Source organism: Eptesicus fuscus, chromosome 19, assembly GCF_027574615.1.
Source record: "Eptesicus fuscus isolate TK198812 chromosome 19, DD_ASM_mEF_20220401, whole genome shotgun sequence".
Taxonomy (NCBI): domain Eukaryota; kingdom Metazoa; phylum Chordata; class Mammalia; order Chiroptera; family Vespertilionidae; genus Eptesicus; species Eptesicus fuscus.
The window spans coordinates 13,554,585-13,577,616 of record NC_072491.1 but is presented as its reverse complement, the minus strand read 5'-3'; the positions used below and the strand labels follow the sequence as shown (position 1 = coordinate 13,577,616).

Below are 23,032 nucleotides of genomic sequence, written 5' to 3'. Positions count from 1 at the left end.
AGGGGGGCAGTTGGGGGTGACCAGGCTGGGAGGGGGGAGCAGTTGGGGTGACCAAGCTGGCAGACAGATGAGCAGTTAGGAGCCAGCAGTCCCGGATTGTGAGAGGGATGTCTAACTGCCGGTTTAGGCCCGATCCCGAGGATCGGGCCTAAACCGGCAGTCGGACATCCCCCAAGGGGTCCCGGATTGGAGAGGGTGCAGGCTGGGCTGAGGGGATCCCCCGCCCCATGCACGAATTTCATGCACTGGGTCTCTAGTATATATATAAAAGTCCTAACATACTATGGGGAGAAAAAACAATTTGCAGAATAGTCTATATATAGTGTAATGCCATTTGTATTTTTAAAAATAATATGTGTAAGTATATAGAAAACATTTCAAGGACCCACCAAGTCATTAAGTGGCTACCCTGAAAGAATGGACAATACATTTTAAAAATTCTGGTTCATTTGAAAGATGTAGATCACATTTTTGTTGTGTTTATTTCCATTTTGTTTTCCTTCAGGTTCAGCAGATTCAGTAACAATGAACTCTGTTCCTTTGCAGAATCCTGAAGAAAAGACTATCAAGCCCTCTATCAGTGTTTCCTACAGGGCGATCCCTGCTCAGAAATGCCTGGGGATTGGATTGCTAACAAAGGCAACCACGGGGGGAAGCGCAAAATCTCTATAGGTCATACTCCTCTGCATTTAATTTGCCATTTTTGCCACTTTAAAGTGTACATTTATTTCAGTGGCATTTAGTACATTCACAGTGCTGTGCAACCCTCAGAACTTTCTAGTTCCAGAACACTTCATCACCCCAAAAGGAAACTCATTAAATAGTCTCATCATATTACCCCTTCATCAGCTCCCGGCAACCACTAATCTGCTTTCTGTTTCTATGGATTTGCCTATTCTTGGTATTTCCTATAAATTGAATCATGTAATATGTGACCTTTTTGGTCTGGCTAGCAATTCCACTCCTTGGTGGACAAAGAACTGAAAACAAGTGCTTGAAGGCTTGTACACGAATGTCTATAGCAATACTATTCACAATAGCCAGAAGGTGAAAGTATCCAATGTCTACCAACTGATGAATGGAAAACCAAAATGTTCAAACAATGGAATATTATTCAACCATAAAAAGGAATGAAGTGATAGCATTAGAATTAACCTGGTTATTGAATAACAGAAAGGAGTAAAGGGAAGACTAGATACATAGGCATGCCATTTATACAGCTTTGCCAGAAAGCTGCAGTTAACACTTTCTAGGTCTGTTGCCCACAGCTCACTGCGGGGAAGGGATGGGCAACAGAAAGATGCCCAGTAAGGTCTGGGCAATGTGGGAAGATGCTTACCTGTCAGTCACACCTGGGAGGAGTGAGTCAGTGGCCAGAATAGGAGTGGCTCCTGCAAGAGCACGGAATCTGAGATACTTAACTCCTGAACAAAGGAAGTGCTCTCTCTTACAATCATGAATTCTTAGCCCTCTTGCTCTCTTGGGACTCCTGCTGCAGGGGGCGTGCTCCCCTGCATTCGCTCATGGCCACGTGGGACCCACATAATAGATAATGGACTGTGACCAGCCTGAGGCCACAATGGACCCAGCCACGGAATGGGAGCTCTGCACACTGGCCCTGCTTTTGGCTCTGCTGGAATCCCAGCTACACTTTTTTCAGGACTGGATTAAGGGATGTGGGGCTTTGCAACCCGAGAAATACAATTCCACACCAATAAAAACGACTCTTTCTCCTGTGTGAATCTCAGAAAACTCCTTTACTAAATATATTGTAAGAACCCCATTCCCACTAGCAACGGAGAAATCCCAACAACCCAATCCTCTGGCAACAGAAGTCCCGATTATACTACAACATGGATAAACCTCAAACACATGCTGAAATGTGGCTGAAATAAACCAGCCACAAAAGACCATGAATTATATGATTCCACGAGTAGGCACTATCCTATACATTTTAACATTTTGCCTCATAACCCAAAATGCTGTTTCCAATGTAGCTGTTTTTCCGACCAACACATGATTTCGGACTGTCCCTTAGAAGTCCTGTTGTCTCCATCACTAAAACACACACACACAAACCTAATCATCTACAGCACAGTTGTACAGGGGGGAAAACTGTAAGAGGAAGTTAGAAGTCATGTTCAAAGTAGAGTCCGATTAAAGTCATAGATAAATAACATATGGATAAAATATAAAATAACTTTCCCTGGAGCCCAAGTAGAGTAATGCCAGACTAAATTGAGGATGAAAAGGGAGGAAGGAACTTAGAATCTCACTTCAGAACACTCTAATTTTTTTTTTTTTTCTTAACCAAAAGAGGTCATATTTGTATTTTGGATTACACTATCACAGCTAGCAAGACACTTCCTAATTGTTCCTGTTCCATGCGTATTTGGAAGTTGAACATATCTAATTCAGTGTAATGCAAAGAGACAAATGAAAACTCACAGTTTAAAAAAAAAAAAAAAACAAGAGAGGAACTCACAGTTTAACCTTTCTCCATGGCCTCTTACTCTGATCAGCCTTAAACTGACAGGGAATTGGCAGCTTTTCAACGTTTCCTTCCCTTTAAGGTGCTAATAAGCCCTGACAGTATGGGACCCAGTGTCTCCATAAATCTCCGCACTTTCCTCCTCTTTGTAAAGCTCCCTCTCAAAGGCTGCGTTTTAATGAAGGGACTCCAGCTCAGGAGAACACACGCAGGTTTCCCGGAAGGGGTTCATGGCTTACCGCTTCCATCAGGCCCTTCACGGTGGGAGATTTCAACATCAAGGCATCGAACACATCGTCAGTCTCCTTCCTCACGTACAAAAGCACTGGAAGAGCAGGGGGAGGAAAGGGTGAACGAGGAACCCACACAACCCCGCGGCCGCCACAGGAGACCTGCTTCCTGTCACACGGGCCTGGGACACTGATGTTATCTACGAATAAACCTCGAATAAACCTCGGGCCCCAGAGCCAATGACATCCTACCCGGGTGAGGAGGCACTTCCCTAGGCAACCTGCGGCCAGGGACTGTTAAGGAGCAACGCGATGACATTTGGGCACCAACTGACAATTGGGTACCAACACCCAGCAGGCTGTTTCACACAATGTTCACATGTGAGTTTCTCACGGGTGCGTGCATGATCCCTTTAGATCTCTTTCTGAGACCTCTGTCTTCTATGTATCGGTTTGATCATTCAACAACTATTACTGAAGTCCCACCTGGGCCCCTAGGTCCCAGGCTGTGTGCGAGGAGCTGAGGTCGCAGCAATGAGTGGAGACGCAGCCTGCCCTTAAGCTCGCAGTCCACTTAGAAAGGCGGGCATTCCTGAGAAGCAGACGACCAGACAGAGCCATAAGAGCCATGAAGGAGAAAGACAGGAGGAAGTGCTTACAGGGGCCTGAGCTTTTCAGAAGGTTACCTTGAAGGAGTTCTGAGTTCTGAAGGGTGTATAGGCATCAACACAGGCGAGGGGTGGTAGGGGGGGGGGGGGGGCAGGGAGAGAAAGAGGACATGAGAGCAAACTCCAGCAGACACAGCGACAAGTGCAATGGCCCGGGAGGGAGGCGGTGCATTTCAGAAGCAAATGGATAAGAGTCCGACAGGTCTGGCTTTGACCCCAGTTCAGCCTGCAGTGGGGCCCTGCTCATGTAACCTCTCCAGGCTTTGTGGTTTTTTTCCTGTAAAGCAGGGATGGTAATAACATCTACCTCGTAAGAGTGCTGGGAGGGTTAAGTGAAATGGCCTCCAGGTGGGACACTGGGCGCACAGCAAGCACCCATTCCTCAGTGAATGCTGTGCTGGAGCAATCGTCGTGGCTCCATGCCCTCAGCGAGCGTGAGTGCAGCCTTCTGTTCATTTCTCGGCCGCAAAATCTTCTGACTTTGACAATGCACAGGAAATGAGAGCTGACAGGGACCCCAGGTGCCACCAGAGAGGCCGAGACACTCCACCACCGCCTACCTTTCCGACCGCAACTGCCCTGGGGCTGAGCCCCCAGAGAGGACTGGGAACTGCCAGTCAGATGCGGCCCTGCAGCCCCAGCGAGCTGGCTGCCCTTCCCCAGCCCCAGTGACAGGGCTTCTGCTTCCTCCTCCAGAGGGAAGGGAGAGGCCGAGGCTGAAGCCCAGTGCACCGGCCACTGAGCAGCACGCGCAGGTCAACACCCTGCTGAGCCTGGATCCCGACCACAGTCAGATACCCACTGAGCTGCGCTCACCGCCAACCCGAAGGAATGGAGTTGGCCCGGAAATGCAATCAGCTCGAACCCAGACTCCCGCATCTCTCCCCTCCCCACCCCGAGGACTTCACTGCAGATGCTGCTTTGCAAAGGCGCCTGGGTTCTGCCTGGGCTTTCTGCAGCCGGCAGATGGTCAGTTGTGTAGGAAGAAAACAAAACAGAACAAACCACCTGAAGTCCTGCAGCTTCTTGTCTTTGCCCAGTATAAAAACAAAACGCCAAGTAAACAGACAGAGTGAATGTGCCTCCAGAGACTTCCCAATTCCGTCCTTTGGAAGGAATATTTTATAGCCTCCGTTTCAGCTAAAATGATCTAGTGGCAGACCGTCAAACCTCAGAGGGAAGGCGGGGGGAGGAGGGGGAAAGGGGAGAGATCAACCAAAGGACTTGTATGCACGCATATAAGCCTAACCAATGGACACAGACACCAGGGGGGTGAGGGCAAGAGCGGGGAGGTGGGGGTGGGGGGGGCGATGGGGGGATAAGGACACATATGTAATATCTTAATCAATAGAGAAAACAAAATAATTAAAAATAAATAAAATAAAATGATCTAGTGGCCTAGTGGCATCATAAGAGGACCCAGTGTCAGCAGTATGACGAGGGACAATTAGACCACGGGACCTCAACTACCACTAGATAGAAAAATTAAAGGAAAAATAAACTAATGAAATAAAACAAAACAGAAACAATAAAAGCTCTCACTAGTGGCTGTTCCAGATGAACCTCCTGTAGCTTCTTCCCACAGCCTCCAGCGGAGAAATGTAATTTCCAGTCTGAGCCTCAGGAAACCCCAAACCATGCTCTATTCAAATGGGTTTACAAATCTTCTTCTACAATTATTGCCCTTGAAATAAGATGGCTTGGGGAAGGGTGAAAGGTGGTATGGGGGCATGTTGACCGACTGCGGGACCCTCTCCAAGGGCAGTGTCGGGCTCAGCACGCCCCACGGTGCCCAGGGAGCTGGCTCTCCTGAACGGTGTGTCCCCGGCAAAGCACCCTAAGAACCCCTGCTGCCGATGCTATCGCAACCATCACCCATCCCAGACACTGGCAAAGGCAGCGGCCACGGGGGCAGCCCCCCCAGGGGCTCCAGACACAGCCACCCTGAGAAGTGGCCAGAAAGGCAGAACAACAAAAAATGGCACTGGTCATAACTATGCTCCTTGTCTCTCCCGGAGAACTTCCAACAAATCAACACAGGAAGTGGCACTGACGCGGATTCCCTGTGCTGGTCAGAGAGGCTCAGGCTGGGAGCTCCGGGCGAGGGCTCAGTGGCACCAGCGTCCTTTTCCAAAGGAGAGCTGCTCCTGGAGAACGCTTTCTCCATTGCTGGTAGGTTGCAGCGCCCCCATGTGTCCCTATGATGATGTTTCAAAGGCCAGATTCTTGCTTTTCATCATAGCCCAATACAATGTTTGTCCTGACTTCAAAATCTCAATCTGAGAAGCACTTCTTTGGACTAGCCAGCAGATACTAAATATGGATGCAAGCCAGGTTAATTTTGCCCGTGTGATTCTTTGATTTCCATACAGCTCTGCCCTCATTCTGGAGTATGAGATTAAAAAGGCAGGCAGAATGGAGCTCGACATGCACTCAAACATTTGATGGTGAGCCTGTGATGTCAGAACATCTTTTACAGGTTTAAATGTTGCCAATGTGACTAACACCATCCAGACATGTATGATCTTTCATCTGAAATGCTAATTACTTATTCACAAGGATGATAATATAGCTTAAGTAGATCCAGGCCTAATCATAAAACACCGGTGGATCAGGCACTTAAGTGTTTCATGTACATTCATTCACGCATTGGTCCTCACAGCAACTCTATGAAGTAGGTGCTCTTGTCATCCCCATTTTACAGATGAGGACGCTGAAGGAGCAGAAGACCTTTCCAAGGTCATACAACTCTACCGGGCTGGGGGAGGATACAGGTCTGCTCTTGATCACTGTGTAAGCTCCATTTCAACACATCGGGGGAGGGAGATAAAATTTCTCAACAAAAAACTCAAGCCTGTGTGAATGGTGAAGTGTGGACATATTTAACATGGTAATCTGACACGTTAGAAGTTGAAGGTCTTTGGAAGCTAACGGAATTAGCTACAGCAAGATATGGGGTGACTGTTCCCCCCCCCCCCCCCCGCCCCCCCACCCCGACACACACACACACTTTCCTCTTATTCTGAGGAAGGACAGTGAGTCGTAAACAGCATCAAATGCTGAGCAAGACATTGACAAGCTTGTGCTTCATCCCTTACTTTCTTGGTGAAGTAGAATAAGACCCATGACTGAGAGAAAACGAGTAAATGATGATGTCCCAGAAAACAGGCTCAGTTACTTGTGTGAGATTAATCGTGCATCCATTGAACAGTTCTCATGGCTGGTGCTTATGCTGTTGTCACACACACAGCAAGCGTTTCGTTTTAACCTTCTATCTCACTGCATGGTGAGTCAGTGTGTTCATTACATTTCTCCCGAAGCAAAGGCAAGAACCAATGCCCAGAAGGAATACACATGTGCTTCCAGTGCTTTAAAAGGCAGGCTTTAAAGCAAAGAAGACTGTGAACTTCCTGTGTCAATAACAATCATAACAATCCCCAGGCCCGCACCGAACCATAGGGGTGTGGACGGGGCTGTGTGTTCTTCTTGGTCAACCACCCCCTCCCACTCATCATGGGAGGCTCGGTCTTTCAGCAATGCCAGTGGAGGGCCCCAAGGGGAGAGATACCTCGTTTCATCCCTTCTTCTTTTATCTGCTTGGAAGGTGTTGGGCCAAAGTCCTCTTCCATGGGCCTGAACATCCGTTTAACAAGGACACTGCTGCTAGAAAAGATGAGCAGGAAGTATTCAGTGAAGCAGACAGGGTAATAGCACAAAGGTTCATGCGTGGCATCCCTATCTTTTCCCTTTGTTTATACCATCCCTAGTTCTCCACAACCTCCTTCTTCCCCCTGCAGGTCCCGTCATCCCTGTCTGAGGCAGAACATGGCCCCCCCTCCCCTATCTTTAGGACATGGACCAGAGACATACTTCTCATTGCTGACTATGGATCTACAAAGGTGAGACCTCTGGGTTTCACTCCCTCTGTCCTGCACTGAACCCCTCCCTGCCCAGATCAGGGCTGGGGAGTAGCAGGAGAGAGCCCTGGTGTCTGTGTGGTCTCCAAGTTACACGAGCCCCCTCCGAACTAGCTAGGGCCTGGGGGTCCTGCACTGTCCTGCCAGCCCCCTGCGGGCACAGGGGGACCTGGGGAAATGGTGCAGGCCTACCTCGCCTAAGGTTGCCCTCACTTCCTGCTGCTCTGTGCCTCCATCTGGTTGGAGCAGATGAGCCTGCAGTGATGGAAGTTCCCTGGAGACCCAGACCTCGGCTGCCCAGCTCTTCCTCCCCCTTGGGAGAGGGTTTCAGTCCTCCTTCCTGAGAGCTCGTGGTGTGGTGGCCCTGGGTGGCCCCAACTGGGCCAGGTCTGATTGCTCTGCATTTCCTGCCAAAGTTCCCGCTCTTTCTGGGCACCCTAAGGAAGGGGAGGACTGTCCGGGAGGAATGCAAATTGGAAAAACAGGCTGTCTGAAGGGAAGGCATTGATGCCATGGATCCTGTGAGCCAGCCAGGGCAAGCACCAAGCTCATCCCTAATTCAGTGACCATCAAACTAATACTTAGCGTGTTACGTGTCTTACGCAGGGTGGTGTAGCTGATACGTGAAAAGCACTGTTCAGAGAACCCAGCTTTGAGGGACAACCTCATGCTAAAGGTACTCAAGAAACCTGAGATGATGAGTGAGGGTGTAAGAAATGATATTAAGAGTCAGGATTCTCTTACTGTATTCCCCACTAAGTCAAACTATGGAAATTCCAGAAGGAAATCTCAAACCCAAGTCCCAGGTAAAGGTGGTAATGAGTTTTTAGAGCACTGTTCCCTCTGTCTTCCCCTCACTGCCTTTTCATAAAAGTAGGCCATGTTATTCTGTCATGTTTTGGAACTGGATGGCCATGACCTCAGGAGCTGAAGGTTAAAAATCTGTTCGCACAGCTGTCGGTGACCGGGAGGGTAATAATGGGTAAATAGCCTGAAATGTCACCAGACTGAAATATCACTCTGTCATGCTGTGGGAAGGTTCCTAAGCCAGCGATTTTCTTTTTCTCGCCAAGCAAGATTTATTTTTCCAGTTCTGCTGACTTTTGATAATGCCCCATTCTGAGCCATGACAAACTTTGCCATTAAAATAACATCTTGGATAAACCACCTTTCTCCTGGGAGTTAAAGAATGCTTTTTCACACGTTCAAATCTACAAACCCAGTAGGGAGTCAATAAGTTTGTGTGGTCTGGATTCAACTGTTACATTTATTTTCAAAACAAGGCAAGAAAGGAGGGGCAGATAGGGCTGCCCCATTTGACAGATGCAGAGAGCATGATGCCTGTCCAATTATACTCGATTGTACCACAAAAGGACTGGGGAGCGAGGAGAAGGTGCTTCCTCCTACACCAGTCTCCATCCCACTGGCACACGTGTGAGAAGATGTGAGTGACTTCAGGTCATGCGGCACATGAAGCCATTATCTTGAGGGATCAATCTCAGGGGAAGCAAATGCTTGAAGTATAGCCTTAGCCGGTTTGGCTTAGTGGATAGAGCGTCGACCTGCGGACTACAGGGTCGCAGGTTCGATTCCGGCCAAGGGCACATGCCCGGGTTGCGGGCTCAATCTCCCCAGTGGGGGGGCGTGCAGGAGGCAGCCAATCAATGATTCTCTCTCATCACTGATGTTTCTATCTCTCTCTCCCTTCCTCTCTGAAATCAATAAAAAATATATATTTAAAAAAAATTTTTAAATGCTAGAAGTATAAACAAAGTTTCATCAGAAAAAAAATAATGGGAAGATGTTCAGGTTGGAAGCCTGGGTCTCTGGCCCTGTCTGGGAAAGGCAATGCTGCACCCTGCCTGCGGGGCTGGACCGAACTAGGCATTGGTGCATAGTGAGGAGATGCCCAGTCCAGTGCAGAAGGAAGCTGCAGGCACCACGCCTCTCACAACTCGGCTTGTGGCCTGTGTAGGCTAATTAGCATGTATGCCCTAAATACACTCATCTCGATTAATTTATTTCCAACAAAAATTACTCTTTGGGGAAGAACCCATCATCCCAGAATGACTTTAATCGATACAGGATCCAAGATGGTGGCAGAGTAGGTAGAAGTTACATTCACCTCTTCCCAGGTCCAAACTGGAATTACAACTAAGTTATAGAACAATCAACCTGAATAACCAACTCTAGACTAACTGAACAGAAGTCTTATAACCAAGGATTCCCAGAAGAAGCCACATCGAGACTGGTAGGAAGTAAGGGGATGTGAAAATGGCTGACCCCACACCCACATGCTGCAGCTGAGAATCAGGAGGGATATCTCAGCCTGAGGAGACTGAGGTTTGAACCCCACACTGGGCTCCCCAGCCCAGAGCACCAGAGCAGGGAAGAGGAGCCCACGTAACATATGGCTATAAAAACCAGTGGAAATTCTGTTTCCCAGGGAGAGGCAGGAGTCTGCTAGAAACCCAAGTGCCCTCTTAAAGGACCAGTGCACAAAACCTCATTAGGGGCCACTCTGGCAGAGAGAGGGCAGGTGGGAGCAGACTGGAGTCGTGTTAAGACAGATTGGGTTGTGTGGCTCTGGGGATAAAGTTTAATGAAAAACACAATTTTAAGCTCAGCCAGCATGGCTCAGTGGTTGAGCATTGAGCTATGAACCAGGTTCAATTGGTTCAATTCCCAATCAGGGCTCATGCTCAGGTTGCGGGCTTGATCCCCAGTGTGGGGCATGCAGGAGGCAACTGATCAATGATTCTCTCTCAACATTGATGTTTCTATCTCTCTCTCCCTTGCTATCTGAAAAAAAATATATATATATTTTAAAAAAACCACAATTTTAAAATAGAGGCAACATTATGGCTCACTTATGTAATTATTCTAACGTTATGAGAATCAGTATTTGTGGCTTGGAATAAAATTTATGATGACAATCTCATGCATATGAATTTAAAAAGTGCTATATCTTAACTTTGATGGTAATGAAGAATTGTCCTAATAAACAGATATGACAAAAAGTAACTCTAGTGATAAGAAAGACACCAGTGTCAAAGATGAACTGTGAATAATCTAAATAGAAGTGTTTCAAAAAATGACAGGTATTTCGAAATCATATAATATTATTCTTTAAATGTATGTGTAATTAAATTAACAAAGCAAATATCAGTAGATTATTGACATTTTTGCTATAGTCACAAAGATTTACCTATTTAAGTTGGCCCAAAAGCTTTAATATTTTTTTCATCTTCTCCTTGGAAAATTGTCCTATATTTGTAATCACCTTATGTATACACTGAGTGGCCAGATTATTATGATCTCTGAACGCATAATAATCTGGCCACTCTGTGTGTGTGTGTGTGTGTGTGTGTGTGTGTGTATGTGTGTATTAGAGGCCTGGTGCATGAATTCGTGCATGGGTGGGGTCCAGCCAGCCTGGCCAGGGGGAGGGGACATGGGCGGTTGGCCGGCCTGCCTGCTGGTCGAACTCCTGGTCGAGGGGACAATTTGCATATTAGCCTTTTATTATATAGGATATACACTGAGTGGCCAGATTATTATGCGTTCAGAGATCATAATAATCTGGCCACTCAGTGTATACAGTAAAACACATGGGAATTTTGGGAGAAGTCAATGAAATAATGCATATAAAGCACTTTGTACAGTGTCTAGCCAAGGTAGCCAATGAATGCTATTCCTTTTGTATATAACAAGAGCCAAGAGCCTGCTATAGATGATCACTGAGGCTGCCCATATTGCTCAAATGACCTCTAGTTAGAAGGTGAGTAAAAGAGACTTGGGCCTTGGGCGTTAAGACTGTAACAGAGGGTAATTCTTACAGAGGCTAAGCCAAAAGAGTTAGGTCCACTGGCCACCTAAATGCTGCCAACTTGCAAGGAAGGACAACTGAGGCTGAGGTAGGTTAAGTGAGGCCTGCACATGGAACAGCATTCAGGTCTCAGGCACTTCTCACTCATGCTAAGTTTTCCCAGGAGAATAATAGAATGTTATTCTAGATGGGATCTTAGAGATCATCGTATTCTACAAAATCCTCATTTACAATTGAGGGACCCAAAACTCAGAGGTCAAGGAGCCGGCCCCAGGCTTCCCATTAGTGAGCTGCAGTCTGGGAGCGCAGACTCAACGTTCTTTCCATGACGCCACACTGTCCCTTGTAAAATATGTGAATAACAGATTAGAATTGATAGCGCTAATCACTTCTGTTCATTCCAGCCTCTGGAAATTATCCATGTGCCAAGAAAAAAAGAACAATTAATTAAGCATTTAGAAAATTTAGAACTCAGAGTTTAGAGGTCAGATTCTGGACAAGGTTCTGCTTCTAACCAGCTGGGGAAGTGTTTGTCTCCTTTGAGAGTCTCTATCCTTCAGGACAGAAGGTGGCACCCTTTTTCTGTGAAGGGCAGACTAGTCAGCACTTGGGCTTTCTGTGCTCCATGGCCTTCGCTGCAACCACTGAACTCAGCTGTGGTCCCACCAATGCGGCCACAGACAAGACATAAAGGAATTAACATGGCTGTGTTCCAGTGAAATTTTATGTATGGACACTTGAATTCCATAGAATTTTCAGGAGTTAGGGAGTATTCTTCTGGATGTTTTCAATCACTTAAAAATGTTTGTGAACAATACAGAAGCAAGTGGTGTGTCCTCAGGCTGTAGTTTGGTCAGCTCTGCTCTGGGAAGTGAGCTCAGCAGTATCTGCTATACTTACTTCACCTTGAAATGTTTCAGAAGTAAATATGTTCATGATATAAGAATACGGAAGCCCTGGTTTGACTGCAATTTGAAAATAAGTGGTCTAGAGATTTTTAGTTATATCCGTGTAGTGCAAACCAAGATCTTAGGTACACATATGTAGTGTAACGTAGATATTGAAAAATGAATGTAGTTGTAGATGTTTTAAAGAGAAAAATAGCATCCAGATCATACGAAGAACTAGAGCCAATGAGTAGAAGTCAAAAAAAGGTAGACATCAGTTCCACAAACTACCTTTCCGAGGGTTGGAGTCACCCAACAGTAATGGTCTACCTCACACATGGTGAGAAGATTCAGAATATTTCCATAATTTTTCGAGGATGTCGTATAAGAGATCACATTGCCTAGGAGAGAGGGTCAGCTAAATGACCTTGAAGGATCCTTTTTAGCTCTAAAATCCTAGGAGTCTATACAGTGAGTTGTGGATAGCAAGCAGCAGGCAGTCTTGACGTGCAACAGACACATTGAGAGTCTTGGGTGACCCTACAATCCTAAGGACTGTGAAAAGGCTCTCAGCCTTCCCAGCTCCCACCCCACCATTTTCATCACTGGCTCACTCCCCAGAGTGAGGGCTTCAGGAGGTACGTGCAGGCGGCCCAGGTAACCCCGAAAGCAGGCAGCTGTCTCCTTGGCGCTTGCCTCAACTCAGCTTGTTCTTCCCCAAAAAATTATTTCAGTAACTGGATTATCGGTAGAAAGGTGGAATCGAGGAGATAAATCACGTAGAAAAATAGCTGGTTATTCAAAGGCAGATCAGAGGAAGGAGAAAGGGGGAGAGATTTGGAAGGAAAATGGTATTCCCCCAGCCTTCCTCTCAGGGCCCAGAAGCAAGCATTTGTCAGCTCTGAGCCTGGAGGTGAGAGGACGGTCCCACCCATGCTCACAGTTACTGCCTGAAGAGCCATTTCTACTGAAATGAACCGACTTTGGGTGTTTAAGTGAAAGAACTGAGTGTCTTACCCTTCTCGTTCATCATCCGCGTTGTAATACATCTGCGGAACAAAACAATAGGCTTACTGTAGGTCAGAGTCAGAAGTGGAAACATATTATGCGATGCACAGCTGCCTCGTAAAAAAGACAAATCTGTGTAATGATGCTATGCATGTGTCAAAAGAAATACAAATTTAACCTCATGTTCTCCCTAAGGTCAATACTTATACTTCAATGAGATAAAATTGGAAATGTGATTATTTCCAGCTAAGACAATCTGATCAGATTACCTATAGCCCTACTGCTTTTGACAATAAGGAAATATTTTAGCAGAATCTAAGAAGCATTGTTTAGAAGGGCTCCAGGGCAGGGCCAGTGAGTAAGCAATCCCATTGGCCCACGGGTGAGCTGACCTGGACGCTGTGTTTAAGGTGTCAGGACGGGAGCAAGAGGGTCCCGTGGTAGTGCGGCAGTAACTCAGGCCTCTGTGTGCTCCGCAGAGGGGCCCGAGTTCCCTGGCATCCTCCAACCACAGAAATTTAGGACTCAACTGTCTTCAAGCTGGAAAAGGTCATTTAGCTCTTAAAGGCATTTCTGGCCAGAGAGAGATCTTCAAGAAAAGACTCCTGTCCTAGCCGGTTTAGTTCAGTGGATAGAACATAGGCCTGCAGACTGAAGGGTCCCAGGGTCGACTCCAGTCAAGGGCACATGCCCAGGTTGCAGGCTCCATCCCCAGTAGAGGGCATGCAGGAGGCAGCTGATCAATGATTCTCATCATTGGTGTTTCTATCTCTCTCTCCTTCTCCCTTCCTCTCTGAAATCAATTTACAAAATCTATTTTAAAAAGAAAAAGAAAAGACTCATTTAGTTGGTCAGCATGGTGGTAAGCAGAATCAGAATTAAAGCGATTATGAAGCATCCTTCTCATTTTATGAAGCAGCAGGGAAACTCCAGAGGGGATCCGCAGTGTACATCGGTTCCCTGGACCCAATTACTTATACAAATTCATTGTGGACCTTTCATGAGCTTTATCTGTGTGCCTCAAGACCATTTTTGCTTGGGTGAAGAACAATACCTAAGTTAGTATCAGACACACATGTTAACTACAAAAGTCACCTCTAGTGCTAGTACATTTTGTCACTGTCCCTGCCCCAGATGCCTGGGAGAGAAACAGCTGCGCCTGGATGGCTATCCTCCCTACAAACTTTCTTAAAGGCTCTAGCCAGTTCCTGGGATCCTGCCACACCCGGGCGTAGTTGTGTAACAGAGCTGGTTACGGGAATGAGTCATCTAGTCATTAGCTCAGATTTCCACGAGGAACTTTTCCCTCTTAAACTTCTTATGTCTATTGTTGTATTATATAACTCTGTTTCTTCTTAAACAGAAAACGAAGAAGCTAAGATCTTCCTAGCACTGGCCACACAACTGGATTTTTTGGTAAAAGTTCCTGCTGTTGACCTGTGTTTTGCTGGATTCTTTCAATGTGGCATAAAGCATCTGCCCTGCCTGGCTATATGGCAGGGTAATGGACAGCTCTTTGCACAGCTGGGTGGTGACTCAGTGATGGAGCAGCCTTCCCTTACGTTCTGGCCTCCTGAACCCTGTCCCTGTCACCATCCTGGCACTGTCATTTCTCCTCTTGCATAATGGCCCACTGTTTCTCCCTTGTCGGTTGTAGGACTTATTCCACTAATTCAATTTTTACGGTGTTTCTCAAACTTTAAAGTGCATAAAAAAATCACCTGGAGACCTTGTCATAAACGCCAATTCCTGGAACGCCCTTCAGAGAGTTTAACTGAAAAGACCTAGAGGGGAACTTCGGAACCTGAAGCTTCTGTGGTTTGGGGGAGGATTGCTTACCAACCACAACTGGGGTGGGAGGGAGGCGCAGTGCCCTCCTTGGGGTCTAGTGCTTTAAGGAAGGCTGGTACCTGCAGAGTATACGTTATGTAGAAAGGTGATTTCCTGCATCCACACTTTCTCCCAAGCTCCCTTATCTGTTTTTAAAGGCATTCCAGACCCAAGCTGCAGTGACTATCAGCACCGACGTGAGGACGGGGAGACTGGCGATCTCCATAGTGCTTCCACGGTGGGTCCCTTCCCTCATATTAGTTTTTGATAATCTGGTAAACATTCCACCCCACGTGTGAATCAGTGAGATCACGGGGGAGGAGGGTACGGGTGGGCTGACAGTGAAAAGCCCCACTCCCCAGTCCGTGCCCGTGGGCCACCAGGAATCGCTGAACCACGGTTGATGTGCCTTTAAGTGTCACTCAGGAGTGTCTCACTGACTGAACTAGAAGGCTGCTCGCCCTGCAGGTGGGCAGAGCTGCGATGTGCCCGGGTCTAAAAGGCTCCCGCCTGCTGTGGTTACTGAGCTGCACACTATCTATTGCTTGCCTCCTTCCCCGCACAGCGCATGGTAAAACTGGCCCGTATTTTGACCTGCCACTGCGGGCTCTTGTTCTGCATATCAAAATCTGCTTCTAACTCTAAGGAACTGCTGTCTTCCCTGCTGTTTCTGGACCCATCCCAGGCTTCTCGCTCGTCTAAGAAAAGGCAGGCTTTGAAGTCCAACCAGCCACAGCAGGCGCTCATTTCCTTGGCCAAGCAAGTTGACCAACCACAGAATATGCACGCATGGTGTCGGGGCACAGCTGGGTGTTCCTTAGTTACCCAGAGCCCAGGCAGGCTCCCTCACCGACCCCTTCCCTCTCATTTCAAGAGCAGAGGGAAAGCCTGCGGGCTCTGCAAGGTGGACCCCAGACAGCAGGGCTTACCTCCACCGATGGCACGGCGGACACTGTTTGCTGAATCCAACAAAGCGTACGAGGCTACACTTTCCTTTGGACTCAGCCACAGGCTAGGAGCCCAGCTCGGGACACAGAGGTGGCAAGTGAGGCCAGAAGACTGACAATCCTGGGAAGCCAGGTTGGGTCCCTTTTTCTCTTAAGAATGACTTCCAGTTTTTTACATTTCAGAGAAATGTTGCCAAGAGAATAGGTCAGGCTGTCAGCTTTGACATGGAGCTGAAACCAGAATCATGACCATAAACGATAAGAACAATTTAATTCCATTCTCCCTCTTCTGGAAGCTGTGGAAACCTAGCCCCAAAAAATCCCAGGCAGCAAAGACTGGAAATACACAAGTCACCACCATGTTCTTGGGAATTAAAGAATAGAATAGAATAAATAAAATAAAATAAAATAAAATAATAAATAAATAAAATAAAATAAATAAAATAAAATAAATAAAATAAAATAAAATCTTGATAAATCATAACACGCTTCCTTTTCCTTTTGTGTCCTTGTTTCTATCAAACAAGACACGACATGATGTTAAATTAGTTTTCAGTAAAATCTGCTCTAAGAAAAGCCGTGGGTATTTTGTTCCCACGCTGTGGATAGCTGCTTTGTCTCCTACATATCAAACACAATACTAAGGGACAAATATTTTCAAAAAGAGAAAGTGACACCAATAATGACTTCTCCTCCCAGACTATGGTCAAGTCCAATGAGGGTCTACACACTGACAATGGAGGAAACACTTGAGTGCGTCAGCATCACCTGGTTCTCAAAACAGAACTTTCCTTAAAGGACTTTGGGTTTAAAGAACACTAACCAATGCAACTTTCACTAAAACTCAGTTGGTTTAGTGCAAGACAATTCTGGTGAATACTATGGAAGTAATTATTTTCTTTTCTCCACACATCTTTAATTTATCACATAAAATAGTAGTAAAGATATTACAGAACGAAAAATCAGCCATATATCATAACTCTGCCATCAAGTGTTTTAACTGTCCTTGTTCCCTTTAAGTTCAGATATATATTTTAATCACTATAAAGAACAAACGGTATTCTACCTTTTTTCACTAAACATTATCATAACTAGTTCCCATTTTGCTACATAATTTTGATCATCTTAACTTTAGTGGCCACATAATATTCCATCAACTTGAACTACCATAGTAAGTTAGTTATTAGATGTTTATGTTATTTTAATATTAGTTCTTTCGTTTCACTTGTAGATATACCTAGAAGACAGGAATTGTTTTTTAAAAGGCTTGTCTACAATATCATTTTTCTTTGGGTGTAAAATGATTTAGCTATTTAATGGGAACTGTTAATTTACTAAGGGGAAAATTGTTGATAGGGCTTTGTTTAAATATAGAATTTTGCCACTTGAAGTTATAGGCACAGTTCAATTTCCCACCATTAGGTGGGGCTCTATTGCATCGGGCCAATCCCATGTGAGGAAACTAACAAAACTTCTTACAGGTTATCAGCCTTCTAACTTTCTTTCTTTCGGTGCTTTGTCAACACTTCACTAATGTCAGCTCATTCTCTTCTTCCCTGTAGTAAGTTGGTTTCCTCCCTTGAGACATTCCTTTGTATGAAAATCCATTTTCCGGGGGGACTGACTGACTGCCGAATGCCCCGTGTCTGTTTTATTTTTAAGGGCAACGCTGTCTGCAGTGATTCTATCTGAAGGCTCTACCAGCCCCGCGGATGGATGGCAAGTCGACGCCAGCAGGCAGCTCATACCTGTCCTGTCCTCTGCAGGTTTGCAAAGTGCACATCGGGGATGAAGAGGACGGGCTGCGAGTGCAGATCAGGCATCGTTTTGAAGTAGGTGATGTCACTCTTCTTTTGTAAAGGTATCGCTGCCAACTTTCCATCAGAGGCTGGAAGTGGTGAAAAAAAAACAAAACAAAATTCAGAGGGTTACACATGACTAAGAACTCTCAAATGTAAGCTCTAGTCTCGGCCACATTTCATGACTTTCTCCTACGAAGCTTTCCAAATGCCATAAATGACACCCCCCCCCCCCCCCATTCCCACGGCCAAGCCAACAGAAAAAGCTCGAACTTCGAGTGAGCACTCCTGAGGTGGACTGCTGCTCCCCTCATGCCCCCCGTCCCTCTATGCGTCCTAGGTTTCTTTCTTAAAAATTTTATTGGCTTTATTGGGCTGACACAGGTTAATAAAATTATATAGGTTTCAAGTGTACAATTCTATAATGCGTCACCTGCATATTGTATTGTGTGTTCACCACCCAAAGTCAAGTCTCCTTCCATCACCATTCATCGTCCCTCTACCCTCTTTTTACCCCCTCCCCCTTTCCCTCTAGTAATCACCATACTGTTGTCTGTGTGAGTTTTTTATTTGTTTGCTTGTTTATTTAATCCCTTCACCTTTTTCACCCAGCTCTCCATCCCTCTCTGTGTCCTAGATTTCTTGTCTGTAAATGGAAAGTGTTGGTCTCAATCATATTACAAAGTCCCTCCTAAGTGCAAACACTCTGTGATCATTGATTCTATTTGCTTTTCGCAGGGACAACTGACTCTAGGGAACAGCAAGTAATCCCTTGCATGTCTGTAGTTTCTCCTGCAACCCACTTCTTCCCACCTGCTCCCTAGTGGGCCCAGGGGAGCCCATCCCTTTTCAGTGACACTCACAATTGTTGCACTGGGTTTGGGAGGCCTGGCCTTTCCCCTTCTTCCTGTTCTGCTTCCTCTCTTCATCTCGGATTTTTCTTTCTGCTCCCTGAGAGGGGAAAACAAATACAGACAATGCCAGGCATGTTATCAAAGCACACACAAACACTGCTGCATGCAAATCACAGGGACGAGAGACAAAACAAGGGAAGGAGGAGAGCGGGCAGTCCCATTTCCATCCCCCCAGTGAGGTCAGGCTCAGTTCTGAAGGCTCAGGGGTCTCACTTCTACTAGATTTCTCCCTTTTTTGGTATCTTGACTAGCCACACAACTTCAGCTTTGAATCCCTACGGAAAGAACCAGACCCAGTTCCCTGTCCCAGTGAAGCCACTCAGGTAACTTACTGATTATAATAAATGTCCTAAGATGAAGCCTTGGCCCATTACCATCATTCCTAGACACAGAGAGGGCATTAAAGTTGAGTGTGAACTCCCTATAAAATTTTCCCTTTGCTTGCTGTGATGGAACTTATTTTAATCAGACAGTAATGGAAATGAGGGAGGACATAAGGAAACTAGACAGGCTATAAGATTACTTTGTACATACAATATGACTTTATGTTTTGTTTTGATATGTTCATATGGTCTTGGAGATGGTGCTCATTCAACCAAATAGAAAAAAGTTTGGTCTAGCCCTGGCTGGTATGGCTCAGTTGACTGGAGCAACATCCCATACACCAAAAGGTGGTAGGTTCGATCACAACCAGGTTGCAGGTTCAATCCCCAGTCTGGACAACCAATGTTTCTCTCTCACATCGATGTTTGTCTCTCTCTCTCTCTCTCTCTCTCTCTCTCTCTCTCTCTCTCTCTCTCTCTCTCATCAATTTTTTAAGGTTTATTCTCTTCCTTTTGCTCCTCTGTTCCTGGTAACCTGATATTTTTCATTGGCTTCTCTTCCAAATCACTGTCTATCTCTTTCCTTCTTGGCTTTTGAGGATTTCCTGATTATCCTCTCCTCTCTTTCAATTTTCTCTGTCAGCTTTGCTAACTCAGTTTCCACTTCTCAACCCCAAATACAGATGTTTCAACACAGTTTCCTTTTCCTTTCTCTCTCTCCATTCTTGATGCAGATGAATTCATCTGCACTCATGTTTCCATGATACTTTAAAACAGGTGAAAACCAGATAGACATCCTCATACTAAACTACATTTCAGATTCGCATTTATAGCCCCTGCCCTATGTGGCAGCATATTTAAGGAGCACTGAAGGGTGGACTGGCCAGCATCCTCTAACCTTTTAGAAACTGACCCCCAAATCATCACACCCAAAAGATAGATATGGTAGTATTAAAATTATCCTACTATTATGCAAAAATAAATTATTTCAAAACCAAGGGACAAATTGGTGAAAATACTTGCAATATAAAGTGTTGAATCCTTAATCTACAATGATTCAAATAAAAATTATAAAAAAAAAACCCTAACATAACAAAGAAAAATGGACAAAGGTCATGACATAGGCAATTCACACACAAAAAAAACACACAAATGGTTTGAATTAAAACAAGGAGATGTGTTTTTTTGCTTATCACACTGGCTTTTAAAAAAGCAGATTCCCAATTCTGGCCAAAGTAAGTCCATGACACAATTGGAATTTGTGGTCAATGAAGGTATCATAAAGGAGTAGCTTTGGAGCTAATGCTTACATGGCACTTACTCTATGCCACGTGAGTTCTAAGAGTTTTATGTATGTAAGATTTAAAATTTAAAAGTTATAATATTTTAACCAGATATTTTAAATATGTATTTTATGTTAAAAAAACACTTACTATTCATTCTTATAAGAATATAATTATTTTACAGTGTTTTACTTTTAAGTTTTGAGTTGTCATTGATATATATAAACCACAGAAATTTATTGCAAGAGACTAAAAATATAGACATATTTGCTTAGGAGGTCTCTTCAAGATATATCAAGGTTTTATAGAGTTTTGATGTTTAGACAACATAATATTTTCAGAATATTACAAAGTTAATTAACTGTTAAATGCACAGACATCACTTTGTTCAAATGGGTGTGAAATATAAGCAAAAGGCTCCTATTATTCATTTTTGTTGTGTCCATTGATGGCATTTTTCTGTGTATTTTGATCTCTGTATGATCAATATAAATATAAATATGAAACTTTTATTTACCTAAATAAATTACAACTCACCCAAGACATACCCCCAAGATTTGTCAAGCAATTTTATTTCTAAATTCGTGTTTTATTTTGTACTATTTCTATGAGGAAAAGGTCTGGAATTAACCTGTTTCAAGATTTATATATGTTCAATGTAAATTTTAGGAAACAAAGTCACCTACTAATTATTTTACAGGAATTGACATAAAGGAGTAACATAAAACATAGAATAGATCTCCGTAGAGCCTCGTCTTGGTGCCTGGTCTATAGAAAAAATTTCCTGCCCAGAATGACGCGCTATCAGCATGACAATACAGTCCTGGAAGTGTGCAAACACTCCTGGGAGAGCCACCGTTCTCTTTCTAAAATAAAGCTCTGACTCCACAATGACCAGGGAAGCTTTGGTCCTTCCCTTCAGATGGAGAAAGCTTCCTTGAACATGTCCTTCCAAAAACTCCTTTCCTTCCTTTGATGAGTTGTGACTTGAAACTTCTAGAGAATATTCTTCCCAGTCTTATGAAAGTGTAAAAAAAAGTCGAGTTCTTCCAGAAGAGCATAATTTGTATAATTTGATACAAATACCAAATTTATCCTTTGAAAATAATTCCCCCCACCTAAATGTTCACTAGGGAGTATAAAATTTTAAAAATATGCAGGAGAAGACTTTTGTATGTAACTTCTGTGGAAAATGAATAGTGGTTAAGTATAGTACACCCTGCTTGCCCCCTGAGGTTTCCTCCTTTCTTCCTAAATTTCCTGACCCTCAGTATCAGGATGTGTAAACTAAAAACTCCCACTAGAAACACTGCATCACTAGCAAGTTGGAACAAATGCCAACATTTCCCAACATCCTACCATCATTTTCTTCTAGTTAGCACTGATGTATTTAATACATAAAATAGGAACTAGAGTAAATGCCATCTATTTTCTGATTGGCAGTGTTTGTGAATATGATTCTTTCTGGTTTTTCTACACACATCCACACATGCACACATAAATAAGTTGTTCTCTAGCCATTTCTTTCCTTGCTGCAGATTACCCTGTTTTGACTTTTAGAAACAAATTCTTTGAATAAACCTACATACACCTCTCACTTGCACCCTCTCCCTTTTACAGGATATATTTTTTAAAATATTTTCAAACAAAAGGTATAATTGACCATTATTTACCCTCTTAGTTTTGTATAGTCCTTATTCTAGGGCAGTGGTCGGCAAACTCATTAGTCAACAGAGCCAAATATCAACAGTACAATGATTGAAATTTCTTTTGAGAGCCAAATTTTTTAAACTTAAACTTCTTCTAATGCCACTTCTTCAAAATAGACTCGCCCAGGCCGTGGTATTTTGTGGAAGAGCCACACTCAAGGGGCCAAAGAGCCGCATATGGCTCGCAAGCCGCACATGGCTCGCGAGCCGCAGTTTGCTGACCACTGTTCTAGGGCATATGTGAACAATAAATGATACAACACTTCATGATTTATAGTGTTTAGTACATCAACATTGCAGAAAAAATAACTATAAAAGTACCCTTTAAGCACTCTTTTTCCCACTTTATTCCCAACCATGGAAATAAAGGTAAATGGATTGCCCAGTGCTTTTGTCCTATCCTTCCCTCCTTTCTCCTTGCCTCTAATTTTACTCCTCACTTCCAAAAGGGAGATTCAGGGAGGGGGACTCCACAATCTTCCTTGAAATGAATGGAATAAATGAAGGGAATTCAAATTATTTAAATACTCTCCCAGCTGTACTTTTGAAACTCCATTTCGTACATCACCAAAAATATTTTCTTAATGTTTAATATGCTGAATTAAACATATAAATGGATTCTTTTATTTTGCGTTGAAAGTCTACCTTGGCTCTCTGTTGAAGTTTTTGACTTGTCAGTGGTCATTTTTGCTACTTTACGTATAAAGTTTATTTATTTATTCACAGGAGTTTAGAATCTGTATTTGCATCCAGCTACTCTAATTTTTCACTGTGTGTCTCTGGGCAAGTTGCTATGCCCGTGGGCCCACCGTTTTCTCATCGACACCACCGTGTCTATTACTTCACTGGCCTCGGTGTCATGGAGGCAACTCACTGTCCCTGGGAGTGTCCGGCTGCTCTGACGGCTGGATGACTGGCACTCACCGAAATCGTCACAACCTGAAAGGCTATTAGATATTTTAGATGTTGCCACTAGATTTTTGGTATTTACCACTGTGCTGCCTGCCCGCAAACCCAGTGCAGTTCTAGTTCATGTGTTTCCTCCTCTCTTCTTGTGATTATCTCCACTCTCTGCTCCCAGAAACCCACTTCTCCATACATCCATCACTGGTACACCAGGACTTTCAGACACTTGAATGGCCCGCTAGACCTCGGATGGCCCACTTCACTCTCCAGCGAGTACCTTGGGTCGATTTT

At 44.6% G+C, this 23,032-nt stretch overlaps 1 protein-coding gene across 1 annotated transcript in view; it reads right to left on the bottom strand.

Moving 5' to 3' along the window:
• Positions 1-23,032, bottom strand: part of GRHL2 (grainyhead like transcription factor 2) — a 128,134-nt gene that overhangs the window by 4,921 nt on the left and 100,181 nt on the right. Inside the window, exons 11-15 of the mRNA XM_054708262.1 lie at positions 18,470-18,557; positions 17,556-17,695; positions 13,040-13,071; positions 6,958-7,052; positions 2,731-2,816 (exon numbers count right to left, since the gene is read on the bottom strand). Of these exons, the coding sequence (XP_054564237.1) occupies positions 2,731-2,816; positions 6,958-7,052; positions 13,040-13,071; positions 17,556-17,695; positions 18,470-18,557 (441 nt within the window). The remainder of the gene's footprint in view (positions 1-2,730; positions 2,817-6,957; positions 7,053-13,039; positions 13,072-17,555; positions 17,696-18,469; positions 18,558-23,032) is intronic.